We start from the raw sequence: 19,510 nt of genomic DNA on the forward strand, positions 1-19,510 counted from the left end.
GTGTGAATAAGATGGTACATGATTTTGTTTGGTTGCTTGAATAGGATGATACAGGATGGTACAAGATCATGTTTGGTTACCTGAATGAATCAGGGTATGGTAACTTCCCTACTATAGGTGGTAACTTTACCTCTAATATAATGAGAAAGCAAATAAAGCGTGTTAGATAAATAAATTGACATAAAAGAACGCATCCAGATATAAGCCCAACACTGAGATATATCACAGATAATAGTTCATACATATCAGATCATAGTTCATTCATACCAGATAATACCATACCATAGTTCAAACATATCAAACCATCAACCACCGTAGTAGTTCATCAACCACTGTAGTTTTAGTTCTACGGTTAGCAAAATATTAGAACCAACACCAACATGCTACAAAATACCCCAGCACAGTTCATGACTAGGTACAACACACAATCACTAATTATAAACCACCATAGATTACAGTTTTAGTGGTTAGCAAAATATTTAGATTGCTACTTATAGATCAGCATCGGAAAGGTGCTCCTTGATGTACCTTGCAACCCATATCATTTTGCTTGATAGGGGCAACTTGTAAAAGGCCTTTGCTTGTGGTGGATGGTCACACAAATAAGCATAGTAGTGATCAAGATGGGCTGCATCAAATCCAGGGATACTCATCATGGCATCATAAAGTCCCTCAGGAATGTCACCATCTGAAGCAATGGCCTTGGTGACATTTGTTATGGCTGCTGCTAAGTTCCCGAGGCTCTGGCTAATCATAGTCACCATGGTAATATTAGGATCTTCAACAGTGACCTTGGCCTTCTTTGGTGGTGGTGGTTTAGTACCTGAGGACTCCCCGCCAGTATTGTTGATAGACATTGTCACCTCATCGGGCATTGCCCCTACTTGATCATTTGTAGGTGAAGCATCTTCAGTGTCTTTTGGTGCATTCTCTGTTTCAGTAACCTCTGCAGCGAGAGGGTCATTTGCTCCCTTGGCATATGCACCAGTTGCCAAACTATTGCCAAAGATAGTGGCCATCTCATGGTAGTGCTCAATTGGAGTGTTTAAGTAGTTGGCATCCTCACGATGGTCCTAGCAAGCCAAATACATTGGTGCCATGAATTTTAGTAAAATATTAAGACTCATATGACAACAATTTCAACAAACTAAGAAGAGCATAAGGTAAAAATTTCAATCCAGTAATAACAATCATATGGCAACTAACCCGAATATGACCAATGTAATGCTCTCTCTCAAGGGTTATGGTACAACTTTCTTCGTCCCAATTAGCTGCACTCAAGCTTTTCAGCTTCACAATCTTTCCATAAATCTTTTTCCACTTTCTGAGGTGGTTGCTAACTTGTGTACCGGTGACATGAACACCCAGACAGTCATTCAAAGCCCTTGCACAGGCATTCAAATGAACTTGCTTGAAGCCTGAAGAGGTTTTAGTGCCACTAGCCACAAGCTGAGACAAGTAGTTGAGCATAAAGCTTGACATAGCACTTGTCCATTGAATTGCACCTCCACCATGTGCAGCCAAGTTATCTCCCTGATGTTCCTGGTCCATCTCCTACAACATACAAAAGAAACACAAGAATTCATAATATAGAAAAATTATTCATATTAAATCAGCAAGGATTCATATCAAAACAGCACAAGCATTCCTATTAAACAGTAAAATGATTCATATTACAACATCACAATGGTTCCCACTAGGCACAACACAATGGTTCATAGCTGCTACATAAATTCGAGAAAATAAACAACACAAAAAATACTTCATTGGTACAATACAAAGCACATTATTAATGTCCGTAGTGATTTTGACGATCTGCCCACATTGCTTCAGCAATCAATTGCCTCTTGTCAACCATAAACCTATGGTCATTTGCTAGCTGCCTTGTTATCCTTCGAGGGTTAGGTGTCCAATTGCTCTCTGGTAGAATGAAACGGTCTGTTCCTTGAGAAATAACCCAATTGTGAAGGATGCAACAAGCTAGGACAATATCAACTTGAGTGCGGAAGGGGAAGAATGGGGTTGCATCATCAAGAATTTTGAATCTCCTCTTGAGTGATCCAAAGGCACGCTCTATGGTCACCCGTAGAGAAGAGTGCCTAAGATTGAACAACTCCTCAGCATTTTGTACAGGGTTGTTTCCCCACTCATTCAAGTGATACCGTACAGCACGGAATGGTGGCATGAACCCAGGTTTGGCTCCATATCCAGCATCAACTAGGTAGAATTTTCCTAAGATATTACCAACATGGTGATTAAATAAGGTTCAATTGAATTGGTATGAGCATAAATATCTAGAAACAATTATGTTACCTTCCGGGACACGTAGTCCATTCTCACGCTCTATTGCATCAGCTAAAACCACAGCATCATGTGCTGTCCCCTCCCAACCAGCCAGCACATATGTGAATTTCAAGTCAAAATCTACCGCTGCCATAACATTTTGGGTAGAAAATGATTTTCTACCACGAAAGGCTGCTTCCATAGACTTACTAACAGATGCTCTTATATGTGTTCCATCAATAGCACCAATACAATCCTATTGTTCACATAAAAAAAATCAGAAACCAAAAGTTATGACCATATATCCCTAATCTAGGGTTTGTCGTGTCATACCTTGAAGTATGGATCCCATCTTGGGTTCCCTGCAATTTTGGCTGGGGTCTCCAATGAAGGTGGCCGAATAAGATCATTGCGTAGCTCACCTATGGCATGGAGGACTAATCCAAAGTACCGACTAACTGTTTCACCTGACCTATTAAAATTAGTACCAACTAACCTATTTCGTAGGTTGTGACCAACTGTATTCAAGAACATGGCAACTTGTTCCTCAATGCATACATGTTTAGTGTCACGTAACAGAGAGCGTTCCCTCAAAACTTGGCACAACTGGAAAAATGAGATTCTCTTAAGCCTTATCATTTTTGTGCATGTTGTATCATCCTTGTAGATCCTTGTGTTAAGATACTCAATTCTAGACTTATCCCTCTCCTCCATTGGCCCATAAGTAATACGTTGCCTTTTATTGCTTAATATTCTAGACATCACAAACAAAGCCACCATACATGAAGCTGCATATGCTGCTGCTGCGGTAATAAGCATCAATAATTTTCTCCTAACAAGGTTCCTGTTGTCCATCTACATTACCCAAAATAGTGCAAAACATGTATCAATTTCATAACTAACCATACTGTGTCAGAACAATATATCAATCATGTTTCAGAAATGCACTTTCTAAACGCCCAGAGGGTCAAGGTAAGCTACCAGAAAAAAAAAACAAAACAAAACAAGCTGAGTACAGAGGTGAAACCAGTACAGCACTACAAGCATCTCGAAGATCGGCCTGAACCATCACAAGAGCACGTCACAGCCTGCACGAAATCCTAAAATTCTTACAGGAAGCCTCTACACAACAAGCAGACGGCCAACTTCATCCGTCCAGATCCAGAACAATAAAAAAAGCCCCAATCTCTCACACCATCCGTGAATCCAGAACACGAGCGCGTAAGGTCAAACACGAATCCTAGATCTACTGGGAAAGTAGGAGGGAGGGGGGTGCCGGCCTTACCTGGTCCAACTCTTGACTGTCGCTGGTTGCTGGAGGAGGCGTGGGCGGGGCGGCTACTGTCGCTGGTTGCTGGAGGAGGCGTGGGCGGAGCGCCGCCCAGTGCCGTCGCCAGGGGCGAGAGAAGAAACGGAGGGGGTGAGAGAAACAGAGGGGTGGGGAAAAACCGAGTGGACGGGAGGTGAGCGGTGAAAAGGCGAGCGCGCCTGGTCCTGGATCGGTCCGTTCCGTCAATTTTGCCGCACCGCTCGGTTCAGCATGGGATAGGAATATTCTTGGAATATGGATGACCCTATCCTGCACCGCTCGATTCAATTCGACCAACCAAACGTGGTGACCGTTTCTGATTCTGGACGGACTCGTACAAGTACCGGTTCATGCAACGAACCAAACACTACCTTAGTAACTGCCCCTCCTATAGTCCCATCACCGATGCAATCCTGTAAGTTATTGTTCAAAAAATATAGCTCTAACTTTTATGTGCCACCTACAAAGGCTTGTTTGGTTCACTGACTTAAATTTAAGCACCCGTCATATCGAATGTTTAGATACTAATTAGGAGTATTAAACGTAGACTATTTACAAAACCAATTACATAAGTGGAGGTTAAACGGCGAGACGAATCTATTAAGCCTAATTAGTCCATGATTTGACAATGTGTTGCTAGAGTAAATATTTGCTAATGATGGACTAATTCGGCTTAATAGATTGTCTTGCCAGTTTAGCCTCCACTTATGTAATGAGTTTTGTAAATAGTCTACGTTAATACCCCTAATTAGTATCTAAACATTCGATGTGACACGTACTAAAAATAAGCAAAGGGAACCAAACGCCACCTTAGAGCTTCATTGGTAGTGCTTTCAGCCCGACTTCTCCTACTGCTCCGGCTGGAGCCCTACCAAATAGGTATGTCAAAAATAACTCCATGCTAAGAGTACTAAGGAGCTAGAGTCGTTTTGTACAGAGAAGCCGGAGCTAGAAAAAATAGTGGCTCATTCGGCTCCTCCCCATTTTTGGAGGAGGTGGAGCCTTGCCAAAGGAACCCTTAGATTTGAAACTTCTAACAATATCACGGGTATTGGTGTCCTTAACCACGCACTTAAGCGGATGGAGGGCGGTTCCATAACCTAATAAGAAGACGGACCTTACATAACACACACCAAGTAAGGAAATCAAAGAAGCATATGGCTAGCAAGCCTGGCAACTTCTTTTGGGCGTGGTAGGGTGGCCTACTCTTAAGGTCCTTTAGGATTGGCCCGCAAACAATTACAACCAACGTTGTCGATATGCGATCACAACCAAGAGGGCGAGCTCTGAGAAGAAGCTATGTAGATGCTCGTTATTGACACACTTTTACCCCTGTTTATCTTCGATAATGATATGAATTTAATACCTAAAATAATGATCACACCTAATAAATCAGTCATTTTCATATATGCAACGTATTTTGGAGGATGTTGTGTTTTTGCAGAAAATTGAGCCTAAAAGCATATTTTTGGATAAAGCATTAAATGAGCAATGAACTAGATGAAAACGAAGGTCAACGGGCTCAAGAGGGCCCAGGCCGATCGGCCTAGTGGAGCCCAGGCCAATCTGTACCATCTAGCACCCCCTAACGCCCATTTTTTGCCAGCAATCCTCCAAAGTTACTTAGGAGCTAAGTTTATGGAGATATGGCAAGGATCAACTCGGGATCAAAGAGGAATAGGAGAAGATCAAGCGGAGATTTGGAAAGTCATTGAAGATCAATCTCATCCGAAGCTACCGACGTGCCAAGCCCACATGCAAGTGAAAAGAAGATTCCTGAGCACCTGAGAAGACTTGGAGACGAAGTAGGATGCGAGGGGCCAAAAGGAAGGCCCAGGCCGATTGGCCTGGACCCTCCCAGGGTGATCGGCCTGGGGGTTTTCTTCGCCCTCTCGCCTTCCAATTTTTGCCATGTGCCCTCTGGACTATATATACTCCCAAAAACCATCAAGCTCGCAGATTGGAGATGACATACTCGACGTGAAGCAGCAGAGAAAAAGAAGAAGTTTGAGGGACACCACTTCGGAGAGCCAAGGGCTGTGCAGTTGTCAGGGGTTAGCGTAGGCGAGCCTCTGCCGGCGTGATCACCCTACAAGGAAGATCACGCTGGAGTTCAAGAGCTAGGATTCATCAAGATCAAAGTAGGATCCCAGTGGTGATCTTGTGATGTACAATCATTCATGATGAAGTAATAGATGTGTTGAGCTAGGATTCATCAAGATCAAAGTAGGATCCCAGTGGTGATCTTGTGATGTACAATCATTCATGATGAAGTAATAGATGTGTTCATGTTCTTAGTGATTTACGTATCTCCTTCTATGGTTTTACGCTCTTTCGGGTCTGCTTTCTTATCAATCTATGAATCGATGATAGATTACTTATGATGTTCTTGTAGTTGTGGTGACCGAATTTGCATGCCTGCTCTATCGATGAGTATAACACGTTCTTTTGATCGTGCCTTTAATCTACCTATGCTGATAGAGGGGATCGTGACAAGCTCTTTCTTGTGTAAGATAGGGGGTTTCGGGAGCTGGACCGGAGGTGTAGATTTAAAGATGCTTTTTACTAAGATCATATTTGTGTTGCTTTGCTATCCATGCTCAGAATTACAACATATGCATGGTCTAGGTTGTTCTAGCTATCTATTATATGTCTGTACATGTTTAGTAGATTAGATCTGAATCATCCATCAACATTAAATCCATACTAACAATGCTAGTTAAAATAGATCTTGTGCTATAAGTTCCACGGATTGATAAACCTCAGGGGAGTACTCTGAGGGAAGAGCTACAACTGATCTGTGCGCTTGCGATTCACAACTGGTGTGCTAACAATCGTCAACAAGCTAGCTAGAAATTGACGTTGGGGCATAGCTTAAGTAATATACATAATGTTACGGAAAGAGGTAATTAGGTTAGAGGTACTTGAACTTGTCCCGCCGTGTGACTGGATTTTTGGCACCCTGAGTGACTCACTAGGGATAAGTCTACCTTACCCCCTCAACATATTGATATTCATCTACTTAACCCCCTCACCTATGAAACTAGGTATTCCACCCCTCAATTATTCAAAACCATCTAAATAACTCCCTATGGTGGTTTTCGAGGTGGTTTAGCTTACGTGGCACTACATGTGGACAATGACATGTCAAGGACATGTTTAAAAATGCACTTCACCCCCTAAACTATTGAGGTTCATCTACATAAGCCCCTCAACTACGTAATTGTATATTTAGCTCCTCAAAGTATTCATAACTGTCTAAATTAGGGGCAAAGCCAGGCGAAAATAGCACCAGGGTCATTCCTATTTCACACTGGGTCTTTACCTTTGAGAAACAGTGTTGAATAGTGATTCTAATTGATTTTGCACAAATCCATCGGGGTCGGCTAACCCCGACAACAAAGGGCAGCTCCGCCTCGGGTCCATTCCATGCGCATGCCTAGAAGTTGGCTGGGCACTGATCCCTCTCTCTCTCTCACTATCACATAAGCGTCTCTACACTATTTTAACTAATTGAAAAAGTACCAGAAGAACCTAAAATGGAGGCGAAGTTGATGAAGTTGTCATAGAGCTAGAATAATATAGATATGGAAGACTAGTAGCAGGACATGCACGTGTGTAAGAGAATGATGCTGTTAGTACCCATCTTCCATGTAGTGCTCCACATCTGCGAAACAACATAAAAAACCATTATATGGGTTAATTAGTAGATGGCATTGAATACTTTAAGAGTTAAATACCCGGTTATATAGTTGAAGGGTTATGCATATGAATATCAATAATTCAAGAATGAATTAGATTTTTAAACATGTTTTTGCCATATCACTATCCACGTGTAGTGCCACGTAGGCCAAACCTGTTCCAAAACCACCTTAGAGGGGGTTATTTAGACGATTTTGGATAGTTTGGAGGGCAGAGTACCTAGTTTCATAGGAGTGTGGGTGGAGTTGACGAACCTCCAAAGGGGGGATAAAGTAGATATCATATCTCTTATTACCAGCTTTACTGAAAAACTCATCATCAGAGCATAAGATCCTACCTGGATGGCAGTGATGCGGGTCCCTATGAGGTGAGTGGGAGCTGGAGCAACACGAAGGCAACTGAGGATGCAAACAAGGCTAGGGAGGCTGGATCCCGCCACTGACGAGAACAACGGGATGACTAACGGCTCTAGATGGATGCAAGGAGCGCTCTGGATGGCAAGGATGCGGGGAGGGCTAGCACCATGGCAACCAGAAGCTAGGTCTATGACGCCAAGCTGTTACCCTCATCTTGTGCTAGCGCACCTCGTTGCACTGAGCCGTGCCACCACCCACGCTCAAGCAAATGACGAGGGACACCACTAGGGGTGGTAAAGGATCCTCTAATTTAGCCCAGCAAATTTAAAGGCCGGGCTCTCAATAAGGATCGTGCCATAATATTATATAATTTTTAACTAAAAATAGATAGAGCTGAGTTGGATTATGAAGGAGGCACGAGGATCATAATCCACTACCACCCTAGACACCACTACCGTGGCGGTTAGGGCCGCATATTTGCTGATGAGCCACGTTGTCCTGAGCACCATCACCTCAACTCCTCAAGCTTATCGAACTCCAATGTGCTACCGCTCCAACGAGCCCCAACTTCCAAAGAACATCGACGACTCACCGTATATGGCAATTAGTGAGGCCTGCAACTAATCCAACTTGGAGGTGGGCGTGTGAAGCCACGGCAATTGGGGATGTTGTTGTCCTGCCAAGCTTCCCCGCCACTGAGGCAGGCGCCCCTCGCCATGGTTGATACCGCCTTCAACGCCTTCAACCTGTTAGATGGTGTGTGTGAACCGGGAGTTGCATCATTCAGCTACACTGTTGCCACGCGCCCTCAACGTGCACCTTTTTATCGATGACAAGCCTTCATCCACGATGTGTTTGACGATATGTGTCAACCATGAGCCGTGCACCAGCCCACAGCTTCTATGTCCTGTCGAGAGATGACAAAAATCAAGGGGCTTTTGTCTATATTCACCAGCGTGGTGCCACACTGCCACGTTGACATGCCACATCGAACATAAAAGTCCAGTAAAAGTCTAGGATCCTAAATATTCATTTTAGAGTTTGTGGATCTAAATTGCACAACACAGAACAAGTTTGAAGGTTGACAGAGAAATATATGGTGGAAATGAGTGTAGTTAAAGGCAATATCGTCTTTTACCATGGTGCATTGGCACCATGGACACCATGGACGATGATCGTGGTGTCGCCCCTTCTCAGGTTGGCCCGTGCCTAATCTACACAGAACACAGGTACATCCTATCTCATAACAGTGGTGGATGAGATCTACACAGGTACAGCCCATCTGAATCACCCATATGGCAATCTAGCTTGTGTGACATTTGATCACAATGCAAAACTCCAGAGACTCCACATAACAGCGATGGAACTTGTTACAAGGATAGGATGTCAACATATATAAAGTAACCTGTGGCTTGTCTGAATTTTTTATACAACACTACTGACTTGTTGCAAGCTACAAACAGCTGCCGGCCCTGCACTTCTGACTGCCGGAGGACAAACATGCATACCCACTGCCGGCCACTAGTAATTCACTGCTCTGTTAATTTACTTACTGCAAACTATAAGTCTTCCCCGTTATACTAATTCCATCTCTATTCTCTGATAACTGCAGCGCCTCATCTCTTGTTTGCCGCGGAAATTGAGGCTCTCTTCCGTGCTCTGCATACTGACCTTGCTCTTGCAGGAATATGTAGTCTGCCTCTTCATGTGCTCCGAAACCACTGCTGGACATTCTTGTGCTATGATCTTTTTACTCCTTCCACCTGTCACTGCTCTTCCAACTAAATTAAAACTGCACCTTCGCACCTATCACTAATACACCATGGTGGTAGATTTCTTTCTCTGATGTTGTTGTGCATCGATCCTGTTTACTGTACCGACCAACACCTTGATCTGTTCGCCCACAGTGCTACTTCTTGATCCGCCTACACTACCATGAGGATTTGGTATTCCTTCTGCATGCCTACAACAAATACTTCATGTCCGAGCCCTCTTTCTAACTGCAGCTTCTGAATTTGCAACAGCACCATGGCTAACTCTTCTGTTGTACTAATTTCTCCTCCTCTAACTTCTCCACTCCAACCAGTAAACAGAACCTGGTAAAATAAACATGAGCAGCTGTGAAGCCGTCATGGAGTCTGACCATTTGATGCGGCCATGGTTACCCCGGTCCCCCGGCGGTGACGCGACGTCGGCTCCTTGGTGTGCTCCTCTATTCCTCTAAGATGGGTGGATGAATGTGCGTGCGTGGCGTGGTTGGTAATCCAATATAGAGTTTGGACCTCGGACAGATTAGCAACACGTGGCTGGCCCAAACGACACCTTCCGTCCGCTGTGTCGACAGGCACATGAAACGGCTCATCACTTGTTAGTTTGCAATATTTTTTTCCAGTAGGCTGCCCTGGTTTGCTTTAAATTGTTGGCTGAATTATGTTCAGAAGCCCAGCTTCTTCCTGACTGATCAGGAATGACGTACTGGTAACTCAATTTGTGTTCTTCATATTGATATGTTCTTAGCAAACTAAATCCTAAATTTGGTTAAAGTTGTAGACTTGTAGTAGATGAAGGACTAATCATGCTTGACGACCTTGAACCTCTTGCTGACACAGAAATGCCTACTCTGAACTTGACTGCTTGACAAGCCACAGTTTAACTTCAGGTTTCTTCTAAACATGTGTAGTTGCTTGACAATAGATATTTTTGGTGAATTGGTGTTTTCTTTTCGGTATACTGTTAAGAAAATCAGATTGGTTTATTTGAATTTTTGTACGTGCTGACAACCTTCTAGTTTGCATCTTTGGGGCTTTCTCCAAGTTGTAATCAGTGTCAAAAGTTCGAAGCAATGAGTCTTCAGTTTTGTTTTGGATACTCCGTGAGTCCATGCTGTCAGTTGCGACACTTACCAACAAAACGAACACTGAATTGGCCATATTCCCATAACCAGTTTGCAATCTGTCTTATAATCATATTGTAGACAAATATTGACGTTCTTGTTCTAGGCTATTTATGGAATGTTAAATAGGATGTTGCTTCAGATGGCGTGATGGTTTCTTACTTTGTTTTCCTATACAGATATCTATTACCATGAAGATCCACTTGGGCAAAGCAATAACGAACCTCATTCCCTTGAACTGAAGTGCATGTGGGGGGGAACTTGTTTTTGAATATTTTCTTTATTCCATCTGCCTTCTATGTTTAATTATTGAATACACAGAGCCTTTGTATGAAGAAGGTGAAAGCAACGTTAAGTATGCATTAATCTTTTGCCTTTGCATATCATAGTATCATGCTTAGATAGTGTCGCTACTAGAGAGGAGGCCATCACTGTCGGTCTTGTGAACCGACTGTGATGAATTATCACCGTTAGGTTTTTATAGGATCCGACAATGAAAATTGAAACTGACAGTGAAAAATTTCATCGCCACCGGTTTGCAGCTCCTAATACAAGCTGGCGATCACAGTAAATCTGAAATTTTTATTAACTTCAATTGAGTAGAGAGCTCGCGTCTGGAGCGTGCAGTCCCCCCTCTTTCGGTCTCTTTCTCTTGGCCTCTCCTCCCTCCCGCCGCCCTCTCCTCCCTCATTCTCTCTCCCTCTCCCGCCGCCCTGTCCTCCCTCTATCTCTCGCTGCCCTCTCCTCTCCCCTCCGCTCGCCCCTCACTGGAATAGATCCGCTGGTGAGGGGCGACGGCGGGGCAAGGAGCGGCGGCTGTGGCCAGCAGGGCCAGGAGGCGCAATGCCCCACGAGGCACGGGGAGCAACGGCGTGTCGGCGTGCGGCGAAGGGGAGCGGCGGCGAGTGGCGACACGGGCGCGCGGGGATCTGGCGGTGCGCGGCGAGGTAAGCCTCGGTCCTCCTCTCCCCTTCCCTCTTCATCTCCTTCCTCTCCCTTCCCTAGGCGACGGCGGCCGCAACTCCTGCACTCGCCCTGAGACGCGGACGAGGCGTGGCCAGCAGGATGCCGCCGAATTTTTTTTATTTTTTTAATAGGCATCACCGCCGTTCTTAGTCCGGCGGTGATGCCGGATTTGAGGCCGGCGGTGATGAGGGATCGTGTAGTAGTGTGTCGATCCGGCCCCTTTGCAGGCCTAGATAGTGTCGCCAGCGAGTGGCAATCTCTGGCTAGTGTCGCTCCGATCGGATGTCATTCCGGCCCCTCTACACAAACAGCAGTGAAATCGGCCGGATGTTGCTTCAGATGGCCTGATGGCTGTTCTCCTAAGCAATCGGTCCAGGCGTGTTCAGATTGATCAAGTCTTCAGCTCTAGCTGGCTCATGACCAGTCTCTCGTTGCCGATAGTTTGCTTCTAGTTCTAGGAACATTTATTCATCATATATCTTTCTAGCATTGTATTGAGCAAAAGTATATTGACAATTTATACATGTATCTTAAAACGTTGAAAGCTCCATATTAATAAGCGAGCATAAATAAGAAAAGCCACGCATAAAACCGTTACAAATCTCATTGTACATTGTCGTACATTAAGGCAATGAATCGCCCATGACGTGTTCCCTACTAGGTTTCGGAGTTCCGGTGGACTTGGAAGCAATGAGATCGATGAGGTCAAAGCCCCTGCTAGGAGGCTGAGCTCGAGCTGGCGCTAGCAGATCCTCATCATCATTGATGTCACATGCATTGCCGTCTTTTGCAGATTTATCTGGCACACCCACACCCTCAAGATGCCAAATGCCACAACGCTCCTTCTTTGCATGCTCCTGGAACTCTTCTAGATTTTTCACAGCAGCCCTACGCTCCCGTGAGATCAATCTATGTGTCTCGATTTGAGCCAAGCCATTCTGTAGATAAGCAAATAGGTAACGGTTAGTATTAGTAAAGAATTACATAGTAGGCTAGTATATTGTAAATTCATTATATATGGAGAGATAGCTAATAATTGGAGGTGATATGTTATTCCGACCATTGTGGTAGTTAAATGCATACCTCCAGCATTGCAGCATTGATGCTGCTCTCAGCATCCTCATCAAACAAAGTCACAACAAGTACTTCTCCAGTACCTTGTCCTTCTTGCTTAGATTCCACAGTGGCACGCTCTTCAATTGTTGCTTTGAACTCTTTCTCATTATCAAGCAAAACCATGCTTAGATACCTTGCAGCTTGTTCACCAAGGTTATCTTTTAGGTTAGGAACTGCGATGAATGCAAGGAGGAATAACTTCGCAAGTGGAGGAATCAAGGAGGTAGATTGATTTGCATGTGCAGGTCTCAAGCGACTGTAAGTAACTATTTCTTGGTTTCCATAGTCTATATAAAATACTAGAAACTCTCTCTCCATGGGTCCTTGATGTTCACTCACAATCTACAAAAACAAGAAAACATGAGTATGATTATTAGGGGAAAATAAAAATAACAGATAATTTATTAATGTTTTGCTATACGTGTAAAACAAAAGGATATAAGAATTATTTTTTTCTGTTCTTATAAATGTAAAAAAAATTGATTTCACCATACCATAGCTCGATTCCATGAATTGTCGAGAGTGAATTGGGCTAGTACCACATCTCCCTTGGTTGGATTAAATGGAACAGCATCAGATGGACCATTAGATGACAAATCTTCAGCTTTCGAAGTATCTAATGGAACTTCATCTTTCAAAATATCTACTTTGTCTTTAAACAAACTAGACCACCTAGAAGGAAGAGGAACCACATGATTCTTTGGCTCAGCTTGAACTTCTGATGTGTTCGATGGACAATGCCTTGGTTGATCTTGAACTTCCAAGGTATTTGATAAAGTATCTGGGAAATCTTTAGTAACCATCAAAGTTTCTGGTATATCATTAAATTTCATAGAAGCAAGCTATTGTTGAATGCTGTCCAAGCGACGATCACCAACTATATGGGCATAGAACTTTCCACCACCAATGACTTCAGTTACAACAATCTTAAAAAGTGAACAAAATTAATTAGAGCATTTTGTATTGTGTGTGCCTCAAAGTTTAACAACAAACATTTTCTAGAGTAGACAAACCTTGAAAGATTCTTTTCCATTTTGTCCCATCAACGATCCATGGGGAATCACTTTTGCTTCATTGTAGTTCTCCCACACCTAGAAAATAGAAATAGAATTGTTATAATTATCTTAACATTTTCCTTATTTTCTACTATAAAGAAAAATTAAATCACCTTCAATTTCTTCTGTTGTGCGGACTTTTCTGCCCTTATGAGGGTTTGAGCATCTGAGATTCTATCAAGTCCAAATGAACTAAGCTTGGCTAGGCCGGCTTCGAGAAGAACGTAAGCCATATTGTTTTTGGACTCCCATAAGGAACCTAAGAATGTCCCGGTCCTATCCACAGCTTCAATCTCAATCTACATAAACATTAATCTTTTAGAAAATTGTAAAGAGCTTAAAATTGAAAAAATGAATAGAAAACAGCAAACCTCAACATCATGTTGGAGTATCGTTCTCCTCATTAGAGCAATGGCACCATCCGAGTAGGGCTCATTTTTACCAGGGCACCGAACACAGGAGAATGAAAAGGTAATGGTGCTTGTCTCATTAGGTATTGTTAGTTTGAAGCGATGCCCACTAAAAATGTACTCAACAACAGCGGAATGCCTTTTGTTTCGTTGTAACAAGTGGAAAAAAATCTCTAGCCTTCTTTGCAGGAACCTGAAATATGATAAGTTGAAATAAAAAATTAAATAGGGGAAAGAAAGAATGGCTACACAAATGACTTCTTGAGTGAAAATAAATCCTTACTGTTGTCAAATCATTCATATGAGTCGCAGGATAATACTTTTTAGCATGATATCCTTTCTTTGCTTTTTCAGCACGCGAATATGCTGCCAATAGTGCATCATAGTGCTGTGACCTCTCCTCATAGTCTCGATGTCTTGTGATATCAGCAAATCCTCGTGAAAGCAAGAGCTCAGCGACATTGGCTCCAAATAGGTTGCCGGAGCTACCACTCTGGGAGGGTAGAAAAACGGATCCATAATTCAAAACTCTGGTGTCAACTATGTTGGTTTTATCTGCAGCATGTCCATTTGAAATATTGATTCTCCTAGAATACTCCATTGAGACATGAACCTGAACATTGTAAAAAATCAAATGCTAAGATCAATTGAATTTCTATGTCCTTTATCAATTTATGAACAGAAACTATAATAGTTCACTAAGAACCTGTTTTCCAATTAGCCGTGTACGCAAGAATTCCTTAGCTGCACGAGCAAAATGTTCAATAGTTTTGCTTTCTCCAGAAGAATCAACCAACTTAGGAGGTCTGATGCTAGAAATATTTACACGGCGCTCTGCCAAAGGACTTCCAACAGGCACCATATCATCAGCAATAACTATACAGTAACCATTCACCACCTCTATGACCTGAAATGATATCAATTAGTTAAAACCATGTGTATAGATGATATGCATAGTTGTATTGCATGGCCAACTAGACAGATGCTATCTGCAATTAAACATGTATAACAACTAACATGAGTCTTAGAAAAAGATTATATAATCTGTTAACCACAATTGTTGATAATAGAGACAAATTAAATCTTCGATTCATTTGTACCACCAGAAGTTAAAATGCCAATAAAAACTCACTGTTTTGGTTACACATTACACCCCGTACCGTTACAAATTGATGCACTAGACCAAGGTTACAGCAGTCAGTCAGTTCGCTACCCCCACTGTTGCCCAGTTTCGGTGCTATCGATAGCCACAGTTCAGCACACACAGTAGGATCAATTTTCCACACATACAACATAACATAAATGACACGGCTGACACTGCTAGCTTCTCAGTGCTCAATTAGTAAAATTACCCAGCACTAAATCGATCTATTAACATACAAATCTTGGTGCCCAAATTGTTGTGCAGTCATCATCACAGTGACTTCTCAACAGCTTTCACAAGCATCATCCAGTCACCTAGACTATGATAAAATGTGATAGAAGGCCAAAGATTGGAATTTGCTTCTTTATACATAAATGAAATCTTTCAGAGGTATTAAACTAGAAAAAACACTCCTTTACTCCCTTCATGTGTATTTTCACAAAAGAAAAGTCTTGATGAGAAGATTTTGACCTTTAATTTCTCTTACGATATAGTCAATTGTTACAAAATATTAAAATATTCAGACTGCAGATCTATTAACGAAATGTCTCACACTAAAAACATATAGAATTTTTGACTTATTGTTTGTCAAACTTATAATGTCGAGTATATTGTATCAAAGTACGCTTTATATTATTGGATGGTATTCTTGTTTCTAAGTGCATAAACCTTGTATGGAACCAATGTTCCAATTCTGATGCAAATATGTTAATGCTACCTTTAATTTAAAAATACAAAAAGAACTGAATACACCAGTGCTACTTTTTATAAAACAAGGCAAACGGAACTAACTTTTCCTGTGAATTTCTGATTGTGTATTGGTGCTGTATTTGTAACAGGTGGCTGAAATCCCGTCCATATCCTTAGCTATTCCTTCTTAGCCTGAAGTTCAGCATTCTTGAGCTTTCTTTTGGTTTCAGCTCCAAGCATGTTTGCGCTCCATTCCATATACTTTGCCAACCCCTATAAGAAAGCTGACAATAACTGCTCATGAGTAAAAATTCAGAAATATTGCTGTAATTTAATTGTTCAAAGGATATGTTATATGTATTCTGTACATTTTCTACAAGCTCAAGCGCCAAGTCCTTGGCAGTATTTCCATCAGAATAATACACTGAAGCAAACATGTTATCAAAACTGTCTGTTCCCTCCAGTATAACCCGCACCTACAAAAATTATAATAGAAAATTATTATTAGAAAAATATTACTAAACTCTGGAAATCGTATCGTATGTAATAACTCAATGTAAACAGACCAAACCTACTTCTCTACTTAGAACTTTTGTCTCAGTGAAGTGCTTGGCCTCCTTACCAAACCTATCTGGTGGAATTTCAGAAAGTAACTGCAGATGCTACAGCCTTCTGTAATGTCCCCAGTAGTGGTGCTTGAGCTTCTTCAGATGCTTTACCGTTCACATCAACATTGTTAGTTACTTCTGTTTGAGCAACTGCACTTGGAATAAATGTTCGTCTTCCCATGGATGGAGCCTATGATTTGAGTCGAATCAATATTTTGTCATACGAAAAAGGCACCAAGGGAAGGGGTATATATATGTTACCTGAACACCAGCAACGTAAACCTGAAAAAAAATGAAAGCTAGGGATCAAGCAGACACGGATAGTGCTACCATCACGCACTTGCTCAACAATGGCCTCCAAAGCTTTCCCTTTCATCTCAGAAATAAAACCCTTTACATCAGAAGGGGCGGCTTCTCCCATTGTCGATGTTGGAAGAATTCTTACTGAAGCCTCCGCAGCGCCATGTTCCTAAATAGATAAAAAATAAGAGATACATTTTGAACACAACAAGAAGTATTTTCTAATCACGCAACTATAATTTGGAAACCATGGAGATTAATACTAACCTTACTCCAACGACCTAAACCTTGGTCTTTAGCAATCTCCTCCAATCTTAGCAAATCAGTGACATATAGATTCACATAACCCTTATGACCTTGTTCTTTTACCTGATCAACGACCAAAGAAATTTAGAATTAATATGACACATGAAACAAAATATGGCAACCTCACCAAAGTAACAGACCTTGGCGAACCCCTGGGCAACTACCAGGCCTGCGATATTTGTGTCACCACCAAGATAGACCGTGCCAAATTCACGGCTTGATCCAGGAAGTACATAGTCAACTTTAAATTTAACTTCCTGCTTCCAATTTGAACTCATATTAGTTGTTAAAAATGTTGGATGCTGTAGGGAAACCCATGAGAGTATGTATGTACTATTCACTAATAAAATAACATAAGGGGACCTGTCCAATGCAAAGCTTTCTCAGAAATTCTCTACTTTCCCAGGCAAACGGCTCGTCCGTTCCATGACGCCGTGCCTATATGTACAAAGAAAGCATTTCATCAAATCAATGTAATAACTAGTAAGGGCAAACATGCATGAAATCTGACTATGGGACGTACAGGAGATCATACCAGCCTCGGAGCGATGATGCATGACAAGGTGATCGACTTTTCCAGTGGGATCGTATCTGCCTTTGCGATCGAAATGATTACCAGGGTGTCGCCGGAGGGCACGGCCTTAACCTTCCCCCTCAGCCAGCCCGACGCTGCCATGGCTGAAGCAGAAGGTCACTGCAAAACCATTATTTGAGACACAAAAATACCATTAGCTTCCAAACAGACACCATAGTCCAATTCAAGACCGAGCTCTCCCTCACTGCACGAGGGAACCTACAGTCGCTTCCTTTTTCCCAACAAGAAAACGAAAAAGAGAAAGCATGCATGCGGTACATGCAACGTGTCCACGTTGTGATGTGCTCTATCAGATCATTAGAGAGTTCAGTTGTCTACGACTTGCACGAGTGCATAGATCAAGACATAGAAACCATCTGCTAGCTCCCGTGTCAAAATTTCTGGTTGAACTTTGCCATATTTTTTTTTCTCTTTCTCTTTTTATACTGACCAAATAAATCCGACCGTGCCATGACCGGATCTAAAACCTAACACATACTGTACTTGAGAATCGATGTCCTAACGAACTTGTCGTGAAACCTGTTCTCATAGGGACGACACAAACCCTAACATCGTGCAGCTGGAGAAAAGGAAAAATACGTGCGCATTGCACCGAATCTAACAAGAAGTAAATCAAGTGAGCACTAGATCGATACAAAGAACACTAAGTTAGCAGAGCGAGTATTATTCCACGCCAAAATCTACCGATCTAACACCCAGGAACCTAACAATCGAACCGGAGAAACAGCATCCGCGTCCTGATCGCGAGGCAAATTCATCCAGGAAACGATCAAACCGGAGAAACAGCATCCGCGTTCTGATCGCAAGGCAGATTCATCCGGGAAACGATCGATCCGGAGAAACAGCATCAGCGTCCTGATCGCAAGGCAGATTCATCCAGGAAGAAGCTAATTACCTAGCTTGGCACGAGGAACACCTTGGAGAACGAACCTGCTGTAAGAACTCGCCGGCCGGGGCGGACAACGAAATGGATGAGCTAGAGCCGAGAGAAGTTTTGGGGGACAGAGGTGGCAGCTAAAACCCTAGCGGAGCTAGCATAAGAGAGAGACCAGGGGTAGAGGCAATAGCTGTATTGGTCTATTTGTAGGGCGGGCGGGTTCGAGGCGTAGCTTTATCCGCCAGGTCGTTTATTTTCCTAATCAGGACTGTAGTTCAATCTGCTGGTGCCTAATTAAAGATTGTACGTTAGTACGTATCACTACGGGATTCAGGAACTTGGGACCTGGCACATTGCCCACTTTGTCGAGTGTTCGGAAAAAAAAAACCGCTCGGCAAAACATTTTTTTGGGAGAAAATAAAAAAAACACCGCCGACGCCCACCATCACGCCACCACCGGCCGCCGCCACCCTTGCCTCCTCGGCGGCTTCGGCGGCCGCGGTCATCTCGGCGACGACGTTGGTGGCTTCGATGGAGCTATTCTCCTCCTTGGCGTCGGTTTTGATGGCGGCCTTCATGCCCGAGCTTTGCCGAGATGGCCCCCGGAATGGTCTCCGGCGAGGACACCGCCGCCGCCACCCTTGCCTCCCGCTGCCGCCACCACCACCGCCGCCGCCACCACCACCAGCTCGCCGCCGCCACCACGCCCGCCGCCTCCAACAGCCTGCCGCCGCCGGATCCGGGGAGGTGGGGGCGGATCCGGGTAGGGGGCGGCGGCGTAGATGGAGGGGAGGTGGCGGTGGCGGTGGTGGAGGCGGGAGAGGGAGGTCGGGGTGGTGGTGGTGGTGTCACCGCCGGAGACCGTTCAGGGGGCCCATCGGATAGCTAGGGCATGAAGGG

The 19,510-nt window shown here is 43.3% G+C and overlaps 2 protein-coding genes and 1 pseudogene across 2 annotated transcripts; all 3 read right to left on the reverse strand.

Moving 5' to 3' along the window:
• Positions 1-175: 175 nt before the first annotated feature.
• Positions 176-3,937, reverse strand: LOC111258010. Its single transcript, XM_022828695.1, has 3 exons — positions 3,569-3,937; positions 1,207-1,554; positions 176-1,073 (listed from the first exon to the last, which is right to left on the reverse strand). The coding sequence occupies exons 2-3, from the start codon at positions 1,549-1,551 to the stop codon at positions 492-494; spliced, it is 927 nt and encodes a 308-aa protein (XP_022684430.1). The 5' UTR covers positions 1,552-1,554; positions 3,569-3,937; the 3' UTR covers positions 176-491.
• LOC101783184 (protein ALP1-like) lies at positions 1,552-3,574 on the reverse strand. Its single transcript, XM_022828694.1, has 3 exons — positions 2,617-3,574; positions 2,314-2,539; positions 1,552-2,232 (listed from the first exon to the last, which is right to left on the reverse strand). The coding sequence occupies exons 1-3, from the start codon at positions 3,136-3,138 to the stop codon at positions 1,790-1,792; spliced, it is 1,191 nt and encodes a 396-aa protein (XP_022684429.1). The 5' UTR covers positions 3,139-3,574; the 3' UTR covers positions 1,552-1,789.
• A 7,560-nt stretch (positions 3,938-11,497) lies between the features above and the next one.
• On the reverse strand, positions 11,498-19,188 carry LOC101783591 (annotated as a pseudogene).
• Positions 19,189-19,510: the final 322 nt, after the last annotated feature.

The sequence above is a fragment of the Setaria italica genome, chromosome VII (genome assembly GCF_000263155.2).
Source record: "Setaria italica strain Yugu1 chromosome VII, Setaria_italica_v2.0, whole genome shotgun sequence".
Classification (NCBI taxonomy): domain Eukaryota; kingdom Viridiplantae; phylum Streptophyta; class Magnoliopsida; order Poales; family Poaceae; genus Setaria; species Setaria italica.